The sequence below is a fragment of the Artemia franciscana genome, unplaced genomic scaffold (genome assembly GCF_032884065.1).
Source record: "Artemia franciscana unplaced genomic scaffold, ASM3288406v1 PGA_scaffold_58, whole genome shotgun sequence".
Taxonomy (NCBI): Eukaryota; Metazoa; Arthropoda; class Branchiopoda; order Anostraca; family Artemiidae; genus Artemia; species Artemia franciscana.
The window spans coordinates 801837-821964 of record NW_027062698.1 but is presented as its reverse complement, the minus strand read 5'-3'; the positions used below and the strand labels follow the sequence as shown (position 1 = coordinate 821964).

General features: G+C 34.5%; 1 protein-coding gene across 1 annotated transcript in view; it reads right to left on the bottom strand.

Annotated features, from left to right (window-relative positions):
* LOC136042047 (DNA replication licensing factor MCM4-like) overlaps positions 1-20128 on the bottom strand; it is a 135345-nt gene that overhangs the window by 30233 nt on the left and 84984 nt on the right. The window contains exons 6-8 of the mRNA XM_065726907.1: positions 17083-17200; positions 7884-8134; positions 3822-4023 (exon numbers count right to left, since the gene is read on the bottom strand). Coding sequence (XP_065582979.1) covers positions 3822-4023; positions 7884-8134; positions 17083-17200 — 571 coding nt within the window. The remainder of the gene's footprint in view (positions 1-3821; positions 4024-7883; positions 8135-17082; positions 17201-20128) is intronic.

The following is a 20128-nucleotide window of genomic DNA, read 5'->3' as shown; positions in this document are numbered from 1 at the left end:
TTTGGCATCCCGGTCAACTTTCCCTGACAGTTTCAACCTAATACCCTATTCCATTCCTGAGATATCCCGCCTGTGCCATTTTGACAACCTGGATACTCTTTAACTATTCTGATTTAGTTCAAAAGCAGTAGTAAGTAGTATTAGAAGCCCTGCGTGTTTTAGATTAATACTCTTAGCAGCAGCAGTAGCAATAATGCGCATAGAATGCTTTTCAGCTAACTCAACATCCTTCTCAATATGTCCTGAAAACTTAGTACTCTACGCCGTTCTTTAGCTATTGTTGACACGCCATTTTGACAACCTGCATGCATATAGTGTGTTTTTTTATAAGTTCATCATCCCCTGAACATTCCCTGAAAGTTTCACCTTGATGCCCTTATTCTTAGAATGAGTAGTATTAGCAGTCATAGCAGCAGTAATAGTAGCTGTAGTATGAATATAATGCCTTTTGGTATTTTCAACCCGCCATGAAAGTTTCAGCATAATAATCTATGCTGTTCCAAAGATATTGCTGATACCCTTTTTTGACAACCTGCATGCTTTTAGTTTTCATTTAGTTAGATATCCTGATCGATATTCCCTAAAAAGATTCGATTTAATATCACTATCCTCAGGAATGATAGTAGGAGTATAGCTATTAGCAGGAGTAGATGCAGTAGAAGTAGTAATAGTTATGTGCAATTAGTTCCTTATGGTTAATTCAGTATACTTCTCAAAACGCCCTGAAAGAGGCAAATAAATACTCTAAGCAGTTGCTGACAGTGGGTATCTGAGATATTGCTGATACTTCCTTGCGACAGCCTACATTAATACAGTATTTTGATTTAGTTCAATATCCCTCTTAACATTTAGATAAAATTTTGTCTTAACACCTTTATCCATAGTGAAAATAGTAGACTAGCAGGAGAGTTAGTAGGAATAACATACACATATTGTCTTTTGTTAAGTTCAACATCCTCCCCCCAACGTGTACTCAAATTTCAATTTTGATACTATAAGCCGTTTCTGAGATATTGCTGATAAGTCTTATTTGACAACACGCATGCACATAGTGTGTTTTGCTTTAGTTCAACATTCTTCTGAAGATTCCCTTGACCTTGACCCTTGACCTCAGTAGTATTAGTAATCGCAGTAGCAATAGTAGGGAAATAGTGCCTTTTGGTTAGTTTAACATCCCTCTCAACATACCTTGAAAGCTCTAATTTACCACTATAAGTCCTTCTTAAGATATTACTGATATACAACATTAAAAAAACCGCATACACTTAGTGCGTTTTGATTTAGCTTATTTTCCCCTCAGTATTCACCTTAATACTTAATGCACTAGTACTTCATTCCTTAATACACCCCAATACTTTTTAGTCTTGGTAGCAGAAGTAGCAGAAGCAGCCGTAGAAGCAGTAGTAGTAACAATTATAGTAGAATAAACATATTGCCTACTGATCTGTTGAATACCTCCCTCATAACGCCCTGAAAGGCCCACTTAATACCCTAAGACCTTCCTGAGATGCTGCCAATACGCTCATTTGAAAATCTGCACGCACATAGCATTCTGATTTAGTTCAACATTCCCCTCAGCATTCCCTGAAAGCATTATCTGAATGCCCTTAGTCTTTTTGAATACCAAGGGTCAAACATGCCCTCCTTTCCCAAAAACACATACTATGTGTGAACAATGGGTAGACTCAATAGCTTACATCCCTATTTCCAGAGGCTGGGGGGGGGGTCACCCCCAGAGAAATATCATAGCTATTGGACCTTTCAACTATGCTGAAAAATGGGCATCTTTAAATATTGATCGGATATCTTTGGCAAGAAACGGGTCAGGGAGGGAGCTGGTTGCCCTCCAATCACTTTTGATTGTTTAAAATGGCTTAAGAAGTTTTAATTTCCAATCGAACGGACCCTTCCGAAATTTCTAAGACAACCCCTTCCATACGAAGTGCCTAGGTGAAAAAAAATACATAGAGCCTATTTTGCTCATTACTTAGGCAGCACTATTGCACAGCCTATTAAAACGGTCACTCTTCACTAAAAACCAACATTTCACCCAAATCGTTCGCTTTTACTGCAAACATTATTAACAATGCACATGAAAAGAAAACTTGATTTTGTTGTGGTAGTTTTAGTATTTTTTTTTTTAATGACTGACAGACGATAAATTAAGTATTATAACATTGATGAACAACCTGTTCAGACAGGATTGGTCACAGAAAGGGGTAAACGAAATGTCATTTGCATGAATATAATGATCAACTAAAATGACAATTGAGTGACAGAACCTGGATTACACACATAGGAGAAATTCAAAAGACTATTTCTGATTCAAGAACTTTAGAAGGAAAATACCGAAACAACTATTTTTAAAGTATGCAGAACTTTTAACTTCAAGAATCGAGCTACTTCGATAAAACAAAAAAAAATTGTGAAGAAGAAAAAACGAGGATAATTCCAGCCAGAGAAAAAAGGAAAGATAAATATACAGTATCTCGATCGAGATCTTCCCTTAACCGTCCTCAATAAGCACTGAATTAAAAGAGAACCTCTAGAAGTGACAGTGGAAGGACAACTCTCTATTTACGTCAAGCGGGCGTCTTGACCGAGGTATCGGCATATTTATCTTTCCTTTTTTCACTGGCTGCATTTATCCTTTTTACTTCTTTTCCAATGTTTTTTTCATTTATCTTCAAAACTACGCTTATCTTCAAAAAACGTGAAAATTATCCACCGTTACTTCGAGAAAGCCTCTTTTAATTTAGTGCTTGTTTTGAGATTTCTTCATTTTCGTTTTATCATTGAGACTTATTTGTACATTTTTTACTCTTTATTGAACTAGCGACAGAAAAGCGGAGGTTTTGATCGGAACATCCGCATATTCATCTTTTCTTGTTTCACTGGCTAGAATTATCCTCGTTTTTTCTTCTTCACAGATATTGTTTTTTCATTTTGTCATTCATTGCCAACGGTTTTAGAAATTAATTGAGCAGCATTGGAGTCACAACTGTAAAGTTAAACTGTTTTCAAACCATGGTAAGCGTGCCTCTCGGTGACGAAATAGTAGGGGGCACAGAAAAATGAATGATAAGTGCCTTGACTCAATCTTCCCAAATGAATATAACACATCAACAAAACATAGAACCTTCCTAAAATTAATACCACTATGATTATGCCTGCATATAAGGGGAGATGCGTGGAAGGGGTTGGAAGAGAAAGATTACATTTAACAGAGGTAATTGAAAAAACAATGTTGAGAAAGACATTTATTTTTCAATCCCCTTTCATGATAAATTCCTTCTTCAGGATGAATCGTCTGACCCTTACATAAAGGCCAGACCTGTATGCATTTTTGACTAGGATACAAATTTCCTCCTTTGTTAAGTTAATATCTATTAGATATACCTAACGTAAAGTTATATTAGTTGTAATTTAAGGATTTTTCACGAAATCAGTAGAACATAAAACAATACATGGCACTGAACAGTAAATAAAGAGCAACTCCTCTCTTCAACCAGAAAAGACAACGTAATTTTTGCAACTATGGCCTAAACGAATAAAAGTAAACAGAACTTTAATGGTGACTTCAAAAATGTAACGTTTACTAATTTTAGCTTCCCATTGAGTTATCAGCATAACTTTTTTCAAAATAATTGCAAATAAGGGGTATGAAAAAAAAAGGTATGTTCTACATGCAAGTTACACTATCATATTGAGCAGGTCTGAGTGTCCCAGAGCTGAGGTTGCAGGCCCCTATCTACAAAACTATTACTGATGTTATGAACAACCAATGATGCGAATGAGGGAAATTAAAGGCATTTACTTACAAGCTGCGACCCTTCTCTGAATTCAGAATATAATTTCTGATAGCCCAAAGTGGAAACACTTCCCTTGGATTCAATTAGTTGTTTGAGGGCTTTGGCTATTTCAACTCGTCTCTTTCGACCAGCGGAGCTTATCCCAGTTGTAAGAATGGATACATCGATCTTACCGGACATCGGATCAGTTGCTGATTGCTTCAAAGCCTCTCTGGAAATTATAAAAATTGAAATAAACTTCATATTCGAATTATCAAATTAATAAATTTATTCATCACACAGATTAGTAGAAGCTAAGAGCAATGTTGCCCAAGTCCCCCCCCCCACCAAGTCGATTTGTTAATACTCTGTGGAACTATAGTCAGTATTTATTGTTATACAAATGATATTATAATTAGCATTTCTAAGGTTCAATAAGTTTAAACTTTACTGTTAGGGGCTTTGACACTTCTTGTGGACAAAATTCAAAAATTCCGAAAATATTAAAAATAAGCTAATTACATGAATAATTATAATTACATGAACCATCGTGAAAACGTATAACAAAGAGGCTGGGGTATGAAAAGGCCCTAGAATCGTTGCCGGTATATATGTTTCTCCTCATTAGACACTATCCTTTGTATAACAACTAAAAACTACAGTAATAACTTCAGTTTTGTACGTTCTAGAAAAGAGCAAAGCAATAATGAGAGTTTTCATTTTGGAACATTGGAGAAATTTTTATTTGGAAAAATATGGAAACTTTTCATTTTGGAAAATCAGGGAGATATGCCATGTGGCTCCTTAATGTTCTATGTTGAACGTTTATCTTTGATTAAACTAGTGGTTCCCAATTTGAGACATCACTCTTAGCTTATCCACTTGGGAATGGTTTTGTTACTTTCCTTTTTGGTTCCGTTTTATCATTATAATTTAGGTTTTAGGTCTTAGTTATATTCTTTTTCTTTAACTAAAGGTTTTTAACTTTGAAAGAGTGAGCACTAATTTTTTCGAAAAAATTTGTATCCTGGGACAATCTGGCCCAAAAAAAGATCTAGATAGGTCTGAAGTTTGAGAAAATTTGTTAAGAGCCTTAACTTTGGAGGAAAACAAATTTATGTCAGGGACGTCATTTTTGTATACATCAGTACTGCAATGACGTCACCATACTTGTCACACTTGTGTGGAAAAATTTGATGTGCGAAGATGTATATTAAAGTTTATATTAAATTACTTAAAGAGCAAAACTTGTAATTGTAAAAATATTTGCATATATTTTGGCAAGGGATTACAACAATTCAAAAACCTTAAAAAAGAAAACAAAATTTTTGAAGCTTAGTAGAAATCGTTGTTATTAGTCGGACTTGCGGTAATAATCAAATATCTTTGAATAGTCTTAGTATGAAAAGATATTAAATTGCGTAAAGAGCAACAAACTGGTAATTACAAAAATATTTGTATATATTTTAACAAGAGATTCCAACAATTCAAAACCTTAAGAACGAAAACCAAAAGTTTGAAGATTAGTTGAAATCGGTGTTAGAAAAACATCACTGCCGAATTTCTTTTCTCATAAGCATAAGCAATGTCTTTTTAAGATATGAAAAAAAGCTGATAAAATTTTTAAGTTCAGTTCAGAATCGCTAAAGTTATGATGGAAACTGTAAAAATATTTATGGGGCCTGAGAAATGTTTTTAATGTTTAGTTCAAACTGGAAAAATGCCTGAAAGTTTTAAAATTAGTTTTTTTTTGTTAGATAAAATCCACTCACTAGGTGATTAATCTTACGGGTTTGAACGCAACCAGTCATATAGTGCCAGCATGAGGGCCCAAAAAATGAAAATTTGCTATTATTACAAATGTTGATTCGATATTTTGACAAGGGATTACAACAATTCAGAAACCTTAAAAGGGAAAACAAAAACTACTGAAAAAGAGTGACTTATGTAAACTACGTAGATGTTACTATAAATACTGTAAATACCTGCTTTATCTACCTCGATTATATCGAAGTCGGAGAATAATCCAAAAATATAAAGCTCCCGATTTAACTGCAAAACTACAGGAGCTTCATAAGTTATTGGCACAAGAATATCGACAGCTTACCCCATAGCACGGGCTCATCCGTTTGTTCTGTTGACTTTTTTCCTTGTTGATTTTGTTGTACTTATGTGATATTTTCTTTTCTTGTGTTGTTTTCCTTTCTGATGTTTATTTCTGTTTTCTCTCTTTTTACTCCACTATCCTAACATTGTTTCCACTATCCTAACATTTTTTTGTGCAGGGGTTATAATTAAATTATTATTATTATTATAAAAGTTACAAGCTTAGTACGAATCAGTGTTAGAAATCGGGGAAGCTTCAATAATCAAATATTTTTGAAAAGACTCAGTATGATATAGTATGAAAAGACATTAAATTGCATAAAGAGCAAAAAACTGGCAATTGCAAAAATATTTCTAAAGGGATTATAATAATTCAAAAACATTAAAAAAGAAAACCTTTTTGAACGCAACCAGTTATATAAATTTCAGAAGGAAGACCCAAAAAACGAAAATTTACAATTATTACAAACGACGATTCTCTTTTTTGAGAATCTTAGTAGAAGTGGGTACGATACTCCCTCACCAAGAACTGTCCTAATACTCGATTCCTTTTGAAAAAGGGAACACACAAATGTACTCTTAAATAACCAATTCCCCCCCCCCCCCCAAAGTTAATTATTGGAACTCAAGATTTGACTATTGTGAAAAATGACCATCATCTTAAAATGTGCATACTAGTATGCACAGAGGGTAGGAGGGTTCCAACCCTACCTCTCCCTGGAATCTTATTATGTTTATAGTTCTACCATCATGTCTATCAACTTTTCAAGTATTTTTGTAAGTTTTGACGTAAGTACGTAGAATACGTAAAAAGAACACGCATAAAAAATACGTAAAAGTTATACGTTTTGATAGAAGTGCTTTGTACGTGCTTTAGTCAGTCTCATTTCTATTTTTTAACGGGCAAATTTTCTAGAGATGGTAAAATAAAAAAAAATGCCTAACTGCTATTTTGAAAACCCTCCGAGCAGAAACAATTAGAAAGTAAAGAACCCCTTGTCCCTACTTAAATTGGATCTACAGGTTCAATCTCTTTCTTGCTTAGAAATCACAGTGGTAACGAAATAAAGAAATGAAAAAGATGACAAGGAAAAAACATTGCGTCGGAGTCATCGGATATCACGGTGATAAATAAATAAAGGGAGCTGAATAAAACATCCAAAAGCGACTACTATTACTCTAACATTGGGAAAAAAGCGACACTTCTGTACCAAGAATAAAATAGCTAAGCGATGGATATGGTCATTTTTTTTTCTCAGAGAAAGCATAAAAGGAGTCACACCTAAGCTTATATCTGGTGACATCAATTCAAATTACTTTTAATAATGAAAAAGTCGGCTAGGACAAGGATATGAGTAGAGAAAGACAAATAGAGATACGACATATATTTTTGTGCACCAGGGGAGGGAGGATTCACGTCTTTATTGTTCGTAAGGAAGTGGGCCTAAGACCCCGTGCGTAAAAACCATAAATAACAATAATAATAATAATAAAAGCAAAAAATTGTGTAGCTTTTAATGCTGAGCGCTGTAGTGAACCTATAGGCAGTATGCTTTGTATTATAGTTTGAAGCCCTTTTTATTATCCCTATGGGTATCCATTTAAAAAAAGGGTAGATGGGGGGGGGGTTATACTACTACTACTACTACTACTACTAATAACTCACTGCAGCACCAAGCCGCCTGAGGCCAACACAGCTACGCACGCTCCTCCTCCAACCTAATCTATTTAAAGCCTCCCTCTTTACACCCTCCCAGGAAGTTCCCATTTCCTTTAAATCCTTATTTATGACATCCTCCCAACCCAGACAAGGACGACCTGCTTTCCGTGTAGCCCCAGACGGTTGGCCAAAAAGGACAATCTTCGGTAATCTGTCATCCTTCATCCGTAGAACGTGGCCCAGCCATCTCAACCTTTCTTTCATTATAGCCCCAGAAAGCGGGATTGAACCAAATCAGTATTAAAAGATAAAAGTATGGGGTTAACCTATGAAGCCTATACGCCTCTTCTACATCAATCAATTCAACAACGTCTGATAGGCGCATTTTTGCATGAGCTTCTGCCAGGCGAATGAGCGACTCTAGTTGACGAGGATAGGCAGTAATCTGACCTCGACCAGCACCGATTCTTCTCATATCAACATAAACTTCGATTAGACGTGTGCCAGCTTCGTCGTTCAGTTTTGGATGTACCATTTCCTTAGCATATGATATATAATCTCTGAGAATATTCATGTCCTAAAAAGAGGCCAAATAGTTAACTGAAATTAAAAATACAACGCCATCTTATCACATTACCTAGTAACAAGTGGGTTACACAAATAACTTCTGGATACGCATCAAGAACTTGTTTTTAAGCATTTTCGTTCCATTTCTACAAATCAAACAAAAATTTCGCATAAATTACCAATACTCTTTGATTTGACCTTTATTCCACAGTTTTAATATTAAGTGTCCAGCCAATGTGATTCAGTTTCTGACATTTCTGGTGACAGCAATACTTTTTTTGTATCATCAAGGGGAAATAATCCTTTATCTGTTCAGTGGACCCTTAAGATTACCAAAAGACAAGGAGCATTTCACTATTTCATGGGTAAGGGAATATAGAAAGTTTGGGTCCACATTAGTTGGGAAAAATCGACAATAGTTCCTTGATGCCTTGACAGAAATCTGGCCTTAATGTCATCTGATTTCCTTAGTCTGTAAGTAATTGTCTCCGTATGTTCACTTCATTTCGGATAACGATAAGTTTATGCCAGATTATCTCTAATGGGTAACAACTTCAAAGGGACGGAGACAACTGAATGACAATGAAAATGTTAAGCTACAAAGCTGTAATGGTATATTTCTCCATACCTGAAAAGGAATACAAGATCCCATCAAATACACATGCAAGAGAAACTGGAAATTATCATCACATACTAACAATTATAGTGAAATGCAAAACCCCTTTAACATTGGGCCCTGAAACAACCTCTCAAGCATCAATGGTTGTTCTCTAGAAATACGTCAACCTTACCAAGGAAAATGCAGACACAGACAAACAGATAATTTTTTTTCTGGTTACTACTACTAACAAGTCACTGCAGCACCAGGTCAACTGAGGCCAACACAGCTAACACGCTCCTCCTCCATCTTTACCTATTCAAGTCCTCCTACTTTACACCCTTCAAAGAAGTTCCCATTTCCCTTATATCTTTCCTTACGACATTTTCCAATCCCATTCGGGGAAGACCAGCTTTTCTTTCGGGCCTTTTTCAAAATAAACTCAAACCGGCGGCAAAAAGGACAAAGTTGCGGTTGCGGTACTAATTGTGTTACTCTCGCAACATAACTAAAACATCCTGTTGCTTTCGATGCCTCAACTTCGTCAGAAAATATCTTAAAACCGTGCTCACAATGAAAATAGAGCATACAATTAAAGAATACAAACATAGTTTGCGCGTCAAAAGACTTTCTGAAGCCACTGATAGGTTTTGCAAGAAAACTCCCACAGGTTGTTTTTTTACAACATGATTTTGAGACACTCAACGGAGTTATTTCAGCATTTGGTGCAGGGTGTCACTCTTTTGGATTTTTCCAAGATCTTCGGATTTTAGTCGTTGGTATAAAACCTCGGGAAAAGCACGTATATAATTCTCATTTAATTTCTTTGATTTTGTTCAAACCTTGAAATTTCCACAAGTAAACCTTTGGACATTTTTAATTTTGGCTGGCATTCCTGCATTGGTGCCAAAGAGAGGAAGAGTATATCCACCGATGGCAACTCGGTTAGTACAGTTTCAAAATATCAATAATGGATTATGTTCAAAGGTAGATTTTTCCCCTTCAAGAAGATTCAGTAAACAATCAGAAATGATATAATTTCCCAAAGGAAAAGACTTTGAAAAAACAACAACAACTTTGGGCTGAAACAAAAAATAAAAACGTTTTGACAGTTAAATTAATTATAACCACTGTTTTAGAACAAAGGAAAATGTAAACGTTAGTCTTTAATATAGCAAAACTAAGTCTTTTCTAGTTTAAAGATTCACTGCTAGATTGATGAAAGAAAAGGAGAAATACTGATTCCTCATCATTTATAATTCCATCCTGACAGACCAATGTTCCAAGATTATGCTATATTTGTCACTAATGCAAACAGCACATCAAAAAAGGAAGTCAGCACGAGCTCAATTTCGATCTTTTGAGAAGACATACCATTTGTAAGTTGTCATAGGTATATTTCTTTCTGAAAGCGAGAAAAAAGAGGAAACTTCTTATGGAGGCTACAAAATAAAAAGCATTGGGACACATGTGAACAAAGCTAAATACTGATGATTAGTGAGAGAGTCGTTCAATAAGTGACGAGACAAATTTATCCAGCTCAGAAACGGTTTGTTTAATTAATCCAAGTTTTGGCTATGCTGTTTGATAATTAATAAAGGAGGAAAACAGTATTCCTTTCTCCTTCTGTCTTTCTTTTTTGTTTATATATTTTTTTATATTCTATATATTATCTATTATATTTTATGCATCATTTATTATATATTATTTAATATATTTTTTTAATTTTATGTTTTTTATGTTCGGTTGTGTGGTGTGCGTTTGTTTCTGTGTTTGTGCTGTTGCACTGGTTAATTCTTTTTTCACTATAGTAGCCAGCAACATTTGCAAATTTGACCCGTCATTGTTGTAGTGTGTGTATGCCTCTGACATAAAATTCTTCGGGTAGATCTTGAAGCCACTTTTGCACCTAAATTTCTAAATTTTTCTTTGGATCGAAAATGTTTTCTATGTGGAGCCTCTTTAAGGGGTCCAGTCACATGAAAGTTCGATGGGCGAGGTCGAGGGAGCATGAGTGATTTGGAGATATCTCCCATCCCAGTTTTTAACTGTTTCTTTATTAACAGTGCCATATGTGCCCGCGCATTGTCATAATCACACCTTAAGCCAAGTTTCGAAGACATTTTGTACAAATGACAGGGTTTAAGCCATGTTTTAAGTTTTTGACCAAACAATTCGTGGTAATGAACCAGTAAGGAGCTCAATAATAACATAAAATTTAAAAACGAAATTTCAATATCAATAGATATATCAAACAATCCGTTTATTATGCTAATTCAATATATATATATATATATATATATATATATATATATATATATATATATATATATATATATCTTCTATATATATAAAAATAAGTTGTCTGTGTGTGGATCTGTGGATGGATCAGGTGACGTCATGGAAAAAACTAAAAAAAGGCAAAAACTACTAAAAAACTAAAAACTAATAAAAAAAATAAAAAGGCTAAAAAACTAAAAAAACTAAAAAAAACTAAAAAAAGGTAAAAACTAAAAAATAGAAGAGAAAAAGAAAACTAATAAAATTTTAGGCTAAAAAAGGTAAAAAACTAAAAACTAAAAAAAAAACTGAAAAAACTAAAAAAAGGCAAAAACTACAAAAAAACTAAAAACTAATAAAAAAATAAAAAGGCTAAAAAACTAAAAAAACTAAAAAAAACTAAAAAAGGTAAAAAACTAAAAAAAAAACTAAAAAAAAGGAAAAAACTGAAAAATAGAAGAGAAAAAGAAAACTAATAAAATTAAGAATAAAAATAAAAAAAAAATAAAAAAGATAAAAACTAAAAAAGAAAGTAAAAAGAAAAAACGAAAAAAACTAAAAAAGCTAAAAAAAAAGGTAAAAACCAATAAAAAACTAAAAAGAAAAAAAAGAAAAAAACTAAAAAAAAATTTCATCTAAAAAACTAAAAAAAACTAAAAAAGGTAAGAAATAAAAAAGAAAAAATAAATGACGACACTCAAAGAGAAAGCGACCGGGACAAAAGGAATGTTCGATTAGCAATCAACAAAGCACCGGGACACGGAGTATAAATGACGACCAGGACATAAGTAAAAAAAAAAAACTAAAAAACTAAAAAGAAGGTAAAAACTACAAAAAAACTAAAAAGAAAAAAAACCTAAAAACTAATAAAAAACTAAAAAATCTAAAAATCTAAATAAACTAAAAAAGAAAAAAAAAATAAAAAAGGAAAAAAATAAAGGAGAAAAACAAAACTAAAAAACGAATGTATATACAGACCGGGACACCGGGATACAAATGACGACCGGGACACAGGGAATATAAATGACCATACATAAGCCATAATGATCAGGACATAAGTAAAAAATATAAATGACGACCGGGACACAGGGACACAACTACAACGGGGACGCCGGGGGGCACAGGGGGATATAAATGACGACCGGGACACCGGGACAGGGAATGGTCGATTAGCAATCACCATCAACAAAGCTCAAGGGCAATCATTAGAATCATGAGGTATAGATCTGAATACGGATTGTTTTCCCATGGACCATTATATGTAGCATGTTCAAGAGTCGGTAAACCTGACAATCTATTTATATGCACAGACAATGGGACAGCAAAGAATGTTGTATATTCGCAAGTTTTACGTAGTTAAAAACATATATATAATATAACTTACGCGCGCGGGGGGGCTTGGGGGGGGGGGCGCGAAGCGCCCCCACCAACCAGGTATGACGACACTCAAAGAGAAAGCGACCGGGACAAAAGGAATGTACGATTAGCAATCAACAAAGCACCGGGACACAGGGAGTATAAATGACGACCAGGACATAAGTAAAAAAAAAAAAACTAAAAAAACTAAAAAGAAGGTAAAAACTACAAAAAAACTAAAAAGAAAAAAAAAAAACTAAAAACTAATAAAAAAACTAAAAAATCTAAAAATCTAAATAAACTAAAAAAGAAAAAAAATAAAAAAGGAAAAAAATAAAGGAGAAAAACAAAAACTAAAAAACGAATGTATATACAGACCGGGACACCGGGATACAAATGACGACGGGGACACAGGGAATATAAATGACCATACATAAGCCATAATGACCAGGACATAAGTAAAAAATATAAATGACGACCGGGACACAGGGATACAACTACAACGGGGACGCCGGGGGGCACAGGGGGATATAAATGACGACCGGGACACCGGGACAAGGAATGTTCGATTAGCAATCACCATCAACAAAGCTCAAGGGTAATCATTAGAATCATGAGGTATAGATCTGAATACGGATTGCTTTCCCATGGACCATTATATGTTGCATGTTCAAGAGTCGGTAAACCTGACAATCTATTTATATGCACAGACAATGGGACAGCAAAGAATGTTGTATATTCGCAAGTTTTACGTAGTTAAAAACATATATATAATATATCTATCTATATTCACAGGTGGGACATAGGGACACAACTACAATGGCGCGTAACTAATATGGCGCGTAACGACTTACGCGCGCGCGGGGGCTTGGGGGGGGGGGCGCGAAGCGCCCCCACCAACTAGGTGTTGGGGTGGCACGAAGCGCCACCCCAACAGCTAGTATATATATAAGATTCATTAAGTTTAATGCTACCCAGCAAAGTTACGAGCCTGAGAACATTTGGATGATTTTCGAAAAAAAGGGGGAATACCCCTCTAAAAGTAAAATAATCCTAATGAATCAGAAAACCCTATTTTAGAGGTTTCACGCTCCTATATGCCAAAATGTGGAATTTTGAATTGTTTGCCAAAGGATGGTCCCTTTTTTCCTGTAATCGTCCGATCGAAATTCTGAAGTAACCATTTTGTTAAGCATAGTTGTCAAATAACTGCGTATTTGGAGACAATACGACCACCCAGCCCCTGGGTTCGGTTAAATTTTTCCTGGGATTGAATGTCAAATGGATCTTCCGTCTAAGGGATAGAGGATCTTTCCCAGGGGGAAGGCGGACATTTTCATGGAGGTGGAGTCGCATTACTAGGCATTATTTAAAAAAAAAAACAATCAAAAAAAGAAGTTTTTTCAACTCAAAGTAAAGAGCAACATTATAACTTAAGACAAACAGAAATTATTCATATATTGGGGGGTTGTCCCCTCGTCAACACATCGCTCTTTACGCTCAATTTTGAATGTTGTCTCAATTCTCTAATTAAAACTCTTGAAACACAAGGGCCGTTTAATTAGAACGATAAGAAGCTTTTTCAAAAGTACCATAGAACTTTAGAGTGAAGAACGAGATATCGAGAAGTAAGCACCCCTCCCCCCTCACATACGTAATAATTTATCTTTGTTTTGAATTTAATGTTGCTCCTTACTTTGAGTTGAAAAGTTTTTTATTTATAAATCACAGGGGCTTACGAGTTTGCCAAGGTGAAGTTGTCGCTACAAGTATTCTATCTGACAAGGCTGATTAAAAACAAAAATTCTCCGAAGTCTTCCCACCAGGGAAAACATGAGAAGAGTCCTTTAAATACCTATTTAAAAACGAATATCATTAGTAAGTTTTAAAAGTGCATAAAGAGGAAGCTTTGACTTATTATAATCCGAATTTCACCGGTCGGAGAAACTAATTTTCTAATTCCGATCCGAAATACGACTTACTTCCTTGACTAAGACTCCTATTGAGACTGGCTCTGTGCCGAGACAGTTATGACCTTCATGCGACCTTCTTGTACAATTATAAGTAATCAATCGACCGCGATATTAGTTACCAGGAAGAAAGGGCAAGTGCCACCTGGTCGTCGGAAACAGGGCCTGTCTCTCAGATGTTTCCAATAATATTACAAGGGGACTAAATCATGCTATTCTGACAGGAGTATATAAACTCATCCTAAACTGGTGACTGAGCTTCTTCACCAGAGTCTTGATTAACAAGCTGATGGAGTTGAGATGCTAAAACTTGCGTTTGAGTCTATCTAAGTCCTTCAAAGCGTCTTGGGCTTCAATGCGTCTCCGGTGTTTATTTTTTACTCATCAGTAAGCTTCAGCAGAGTTGATGACAGCAATCAGATCCCTCAGGGAATCCGAAACAAAAGCGATTCAGAAACAAAGCCCAGAAAGAAGAAATTTTTTCATCGGTTCAATCTGACTTTGGAAGTAAAATTCGATTCCGGTTAGAACCAAGCTTTGAACTTTTAATTCTCCAGCCATCGCTGTTTAAAAATGAAGTTTCAAATTGAAAGTATCACAGGTAGAGGTTTTAACCGACAATTCCGAAAAGCCAAAATGAGTCCTATGTACACCTAAGCAAAAACCTACCATTCTATCGATGATTCAAACATTTTATCATAGTAACGTCAAGGAGTGATAAGTCAAAGGAACCAGCTCAATAAGCCTATACCTCGCAAGATGAGAGGGAAAAAAGTAAGTGACGTGCGGAAGTAGATAGGCTAGGACAGAGAAATCAGAAATACAGTTTCACAATAGATCTCCAGTATATAGGCGGCGCGGCAAAATAAGTTTTATATTTCATATATATACTACATCCTACTGTAACCAATAGGCTAGTATTGAGAATTATATTTCTCTGAAACAAACGATTTCGCGACATGCCTGTAACTGTACATTGCTCCAAAATGACCAAATGCCTATAACATTGAATTCATTGACCTCGGATCTATCCATTCACCGTGCCAGAATTTCGATATTATTTATACTTTTTCTCGTAGAACGATAAAGAATTGCCTAAAAAACTTTAAAATTATCCCCTTTAAATCAATTTTTTAGTCAGAGTATTTTCAGTTTAATAGCCCTGCACACCAGAATCCAAAGACCTAATTCTGTAGATGGATAGAACTGAATCTCAGCTATGCAAAATTGTTGTCTTTCGTTGAAAACGGAAGGTGAGCAGAAAAGATACATGCTAAAAATTGTAAAGTGGACATAAACCTTAAAAGTTATGAAACCAAGAAGCAAAAACAAGATTGAGAAGTATAGAAAGAGAACAACAAAACAAGTTTTTCTTTTTGATACAAGGAATGGATAATTGGATAGTTTTGGGAATGGTCCAAGTGAAAATGCAAAAATATAAAAAAAAGGAATGAAAAAAGCAATAGAAAAACAGACAATTGAAAAAGAAAATAGTGTAGCTACAATTTTGGCCACGTCTTAATGGATTTGGCGGCAAATTTTCCAAGCAGATTGATTGTATCTCAAAGAGATTTGTTTTCATATCGAATGCAAACTGGCATTCTTTAAATTGTTTCCAAAAATTGAGTTCTTGGTTTTTCACCGATTCATTCACACCTAAATTAGACGTCATTTAACGGAGGTGTTGGTTTCTTTAGCCTTTGTTCTATTTTGTAAAAGGTCATGTGAATCTCCAGCGAGAACAAGAGAAACGTCATCAAATAACCTACTATTGTTTCGTAAACTCGTATTAAATGTTTCAAATTCTTTTGTTGTGACACACTGTTCCCTTATAACTAACACTAATTTTTGCCTATTGTACAAACTTTGCTTTTTGCACAATGCTGGAATTCATACTCCGGTATGCTTTTTTAGACTTCTTAAAATTAGATTGTTTGTAAAATCGGTAACAGATCCATAAAAAAATTGCATAGTCCTGTGGTGGCGCAGTGGGTTTGACCTTAGCTTGGTAATACGGGACCAGATCGAATCATGCTGCAGGAATGCACTGCAGGGCCGACGCAGAGACCTTAGTAGTCAAGAAGTGTCGTTAATCCGATACAATACAATAAAAAACTGCATTATCTTTGTTCTGGTGAGACATCGCGTGCGTGAAAAATGCAAGACTCTTCGTATCAAACAAAAATTTCCATCAGACAATAAAAAAAAAATCACTTAGGAAAATCAAACTGACAATACTTCGGTAATATATAGCTTTCAGCCACCTTCAGTTTCAGACGTAATCAATATAGTACGACCGGCTTTTTTTTGACATCACAAGCTTCCTTTGAAAAAAAGTTTCTTTTCAGTTTTTTAGGTGTTTTCCGTAGAGATAGCGAAGCTCGTTTGTATATTAATTTTTGAGGCTAGGTAAAAGATCAAAAAGTGTTTTTTTTTCACTGGATAGCAGAAGGATGATTCGAAAGCAACTAATATTTGTGATCTTTATTTATCTTTTTTTGTATTGAAACAAATTCTGTAAAAATAACAAGCTTAAATCAAGACAAAAATGTGTAGTTTCAGAGTTGTTACAAAGTTAGTTCTATCCAAATTTCTTTATTAATTTTTCCGCTGGACAGAAATATGTCTGTGCATCCAACATTAGTCAATGACAGACACAAAAGAGAATGTCACAAGTCAATCAATATCGGCTGCTATCACAAAAACATGAGGATTTGGAAGAAAACTTTTAAGTGTTATTCAAGTTATACTTACTAAATTCTCTTCTTGCTCCTGGTCACGTGATCGATAGTAAAGTTGAACGAGATGTCTTGCCAACCGCCTATCATATGTGTCATTCTGAGGGTCTAACATAAGAAAAATTAGGTCGAATCTGAAAAGGAGATTTCAGTCTTAATTCACATACAGACATCCATATCATTAATCATATCCCAGTTCGGTACAACCACATGGATTAATTCCTAATAGTCCCACATTTCCACAAGTTCGTCCTTGGTTACAAAGCTTTCGTTATTAATTCCTGCATCAGGAGAAAAATATGGGACGTAGAGCTTTGAAAATGGACCTTTCTTTAATAAAAGAGAGAACAAAATTCCCTTATAATCTGCTGTCAAATATACGTTATACACAAACCATTTACATTCCAGTTCAGTAATACTATATCGATAAATTCCTATTAATCCCCCTATATGTATTTATTCTCCCTTGGTTACATGGAATTTATTACTCACTATTCAAACTGTCTGTCTAAAAAAAACTATCCTCATATATACCATACCCCCCCCCCCCCAAAAAAAACAGCTTTCCGTGAAAGTTTCGACTCAATATCCAGCCGTGAGACAAGTTGTAATAATCAAACTGCGTAAAAATGTGTTACCTTTTAATGAAACCTATTGACTGAATATTATCTATATAACGAGAAATCTTCCCTGCCCTTAGGATTTCATACAAAAAACACAGTCTCTTGTAAGCAAATGAAAATCTAAGGAGTGAAATAACTGCTTCATTTACTGAGAGTAAAATATTACCTGTTTGTTTCGAGATTAGTGATTGGTTGGGCGTTACGGACACTTACTAATTACACAAAATACGATCCATGTAATCAGAGAAAAATTATATGCATAAAAGCCAAGAATAGATCTTTCTTAAATGAAAAAAAAAGAAAAAGAAAAGAAAAGAAACTCTTATACCTTATAGTGAAGCATATATTTCATGGAGAGCAATCACTTATCATTTCACTACCACCCAAAAGACTAATTCTGATAGACCCAATTCCTTTTATTTATAGGTGGTTACATAGATTAAATCATTGACACACAATACCAGAGAAAAAAGCGTAACATTTTAGAAGAGACCTTCTTTCAATGAAAAAAATAGAAAGGCAGCGTGGTCTTAGAAATAATACCGAAATTAGAGAATGTTTCACAAGTGGCAATTACTCCAACTGTAGCTTTAAGGTAAAAATTAATCCTAATAACATATAAGTTTCCCTGTAGAATACACTTAAACATATTAGATTGCCTTTAATTTCTTCCTAAGCCAGCTGCAGCGTAAGATATATTCGTACGGTATCCATCTTTAGCATTTACATAACTGGATCTTTTTAGGAAGTAAAACACGAGGTTTTGAAGAATTTCACAGCTTCTCAGATTAAATTACTATCTTTAGTTACTATCTTTTACTATTTTTATATTTCTATCTTTTTTTTGAAGCTTTTTTGTTTTCTTTTGGAGTCTGTTTTTTTTTCTTGTGCAAGCGATCAAGTACTCTAAATATATGTGCGTCGAAGTGAAACGGTAAAACTAAAACGAGTAAATTATTCAGTAGTTTTTTACAATTTTGATACCTGTCTATATCAAATGTAGCCTAAAAAATATCTGTTTCCAACAGCAGTAGTCCGTCGAAGGCACTTGCAGTGATTTTAAAATACTAGGTCTGTAGCGATTTAGAAGCTTAATAGCTTAAATCACTTTTTAATTCATATTTATTTGGAGTTTGTTTCGTTGTATTGTTTGTTTATTTTTCCTTTTGTAAGCGACAAGTAATAAGCAAACAAGCAATAAGTCACAACAAAAGAATTTGAAACATTTAATACGAGTTTACGAAACAATAGTAGGTTATTTGATGACGTTTCTCTTGTTCTCGCTGGAGATTCACATGACCTTTTACAAAATAGAACAAAGGCTAAAGAAACCAACACCTCCGTTAAATGACGTCTAATTTAGGTATGAATGAAACGGTGAAAAACCGAGAACTCAATTTTTGGAAACAATTTAAAGAATGCCAGTTTGCATTCGATATGAAAACAAATCTCTTTGAGATACAATCAATCTGCTTGGAAAATTTGCCGCCAAATCCATTAAGACGTGGCCAAAATTGTAGCTACACTATTTTCTTTTTCAATTGTCTGTTTTTCTATTGCTTTTTTCATTCCTTTTTTTTATATTTTTGCATTTTCACTTGGACCATTCCCAAAACTATCCAATTATCCATTCCTTGTATCAAAAAGAAAAACTTGTTTTGTTGTTCTCTTTCTATACTTCTCAATCTTGTTTTTGCTTCTTGGTTTCATAACTTTTAAGGTTTATGTCCACTTTACAATTTTTAGCATGTATCTTTTCTGCTCACCTTCCGTTTTCAACGAAAGACAACAATTTTGCATAGCTGAGATTCAGTTCTATCCATCTACAGAATTAGGTCTTTGGATTCTGGTGTGCAGGGCTATTAAACTGAAAATACTCTGACTAAAAAATTGATTTAAAGGGGATAATTTTAAAGTTTTTTAGGCAATTCTTTATCGTTCTACGAGAAAATTAATTCAAAAACGTTCAGAAATTAAATAAAAAAAACTAGTTTTTTTTTTAACTGAAAGTAAGGAGCGACATTAGAACCTAAAACGAACAGAAATTACTCCGTATGTGAAACGGGTTGTCCCCTCCGTAATCCCTCGCTCTTTACGCTTAAGTTTGACTCTTTGCCACAATTCTACTTTTCAAAAAAAGTAAAAGCTTTAGCGTAAAGAGCGAGGGATTGTGGAGGGGACAACCCATTTCACATACGGAGTAATTTCTGTTCGTTTTAAGCTCTAATGTCGCTCCTTACTTTCAGTTAAAAAAAAAACTAGTTTTTTTTATTTATTCTTGTAAGAGACTGAAATCGTAGTGATCTACTTTCAACTTTTGTGTCTAATACTTAGGGGTATTTGGGAACATTCTATTTCTGTCATATAGTGAGCCAGAGGAGAGTTTCGAAACCAGAGTGTCTTGTCTCAGCCCATAAATAATGTTTCGTTTGCACTACA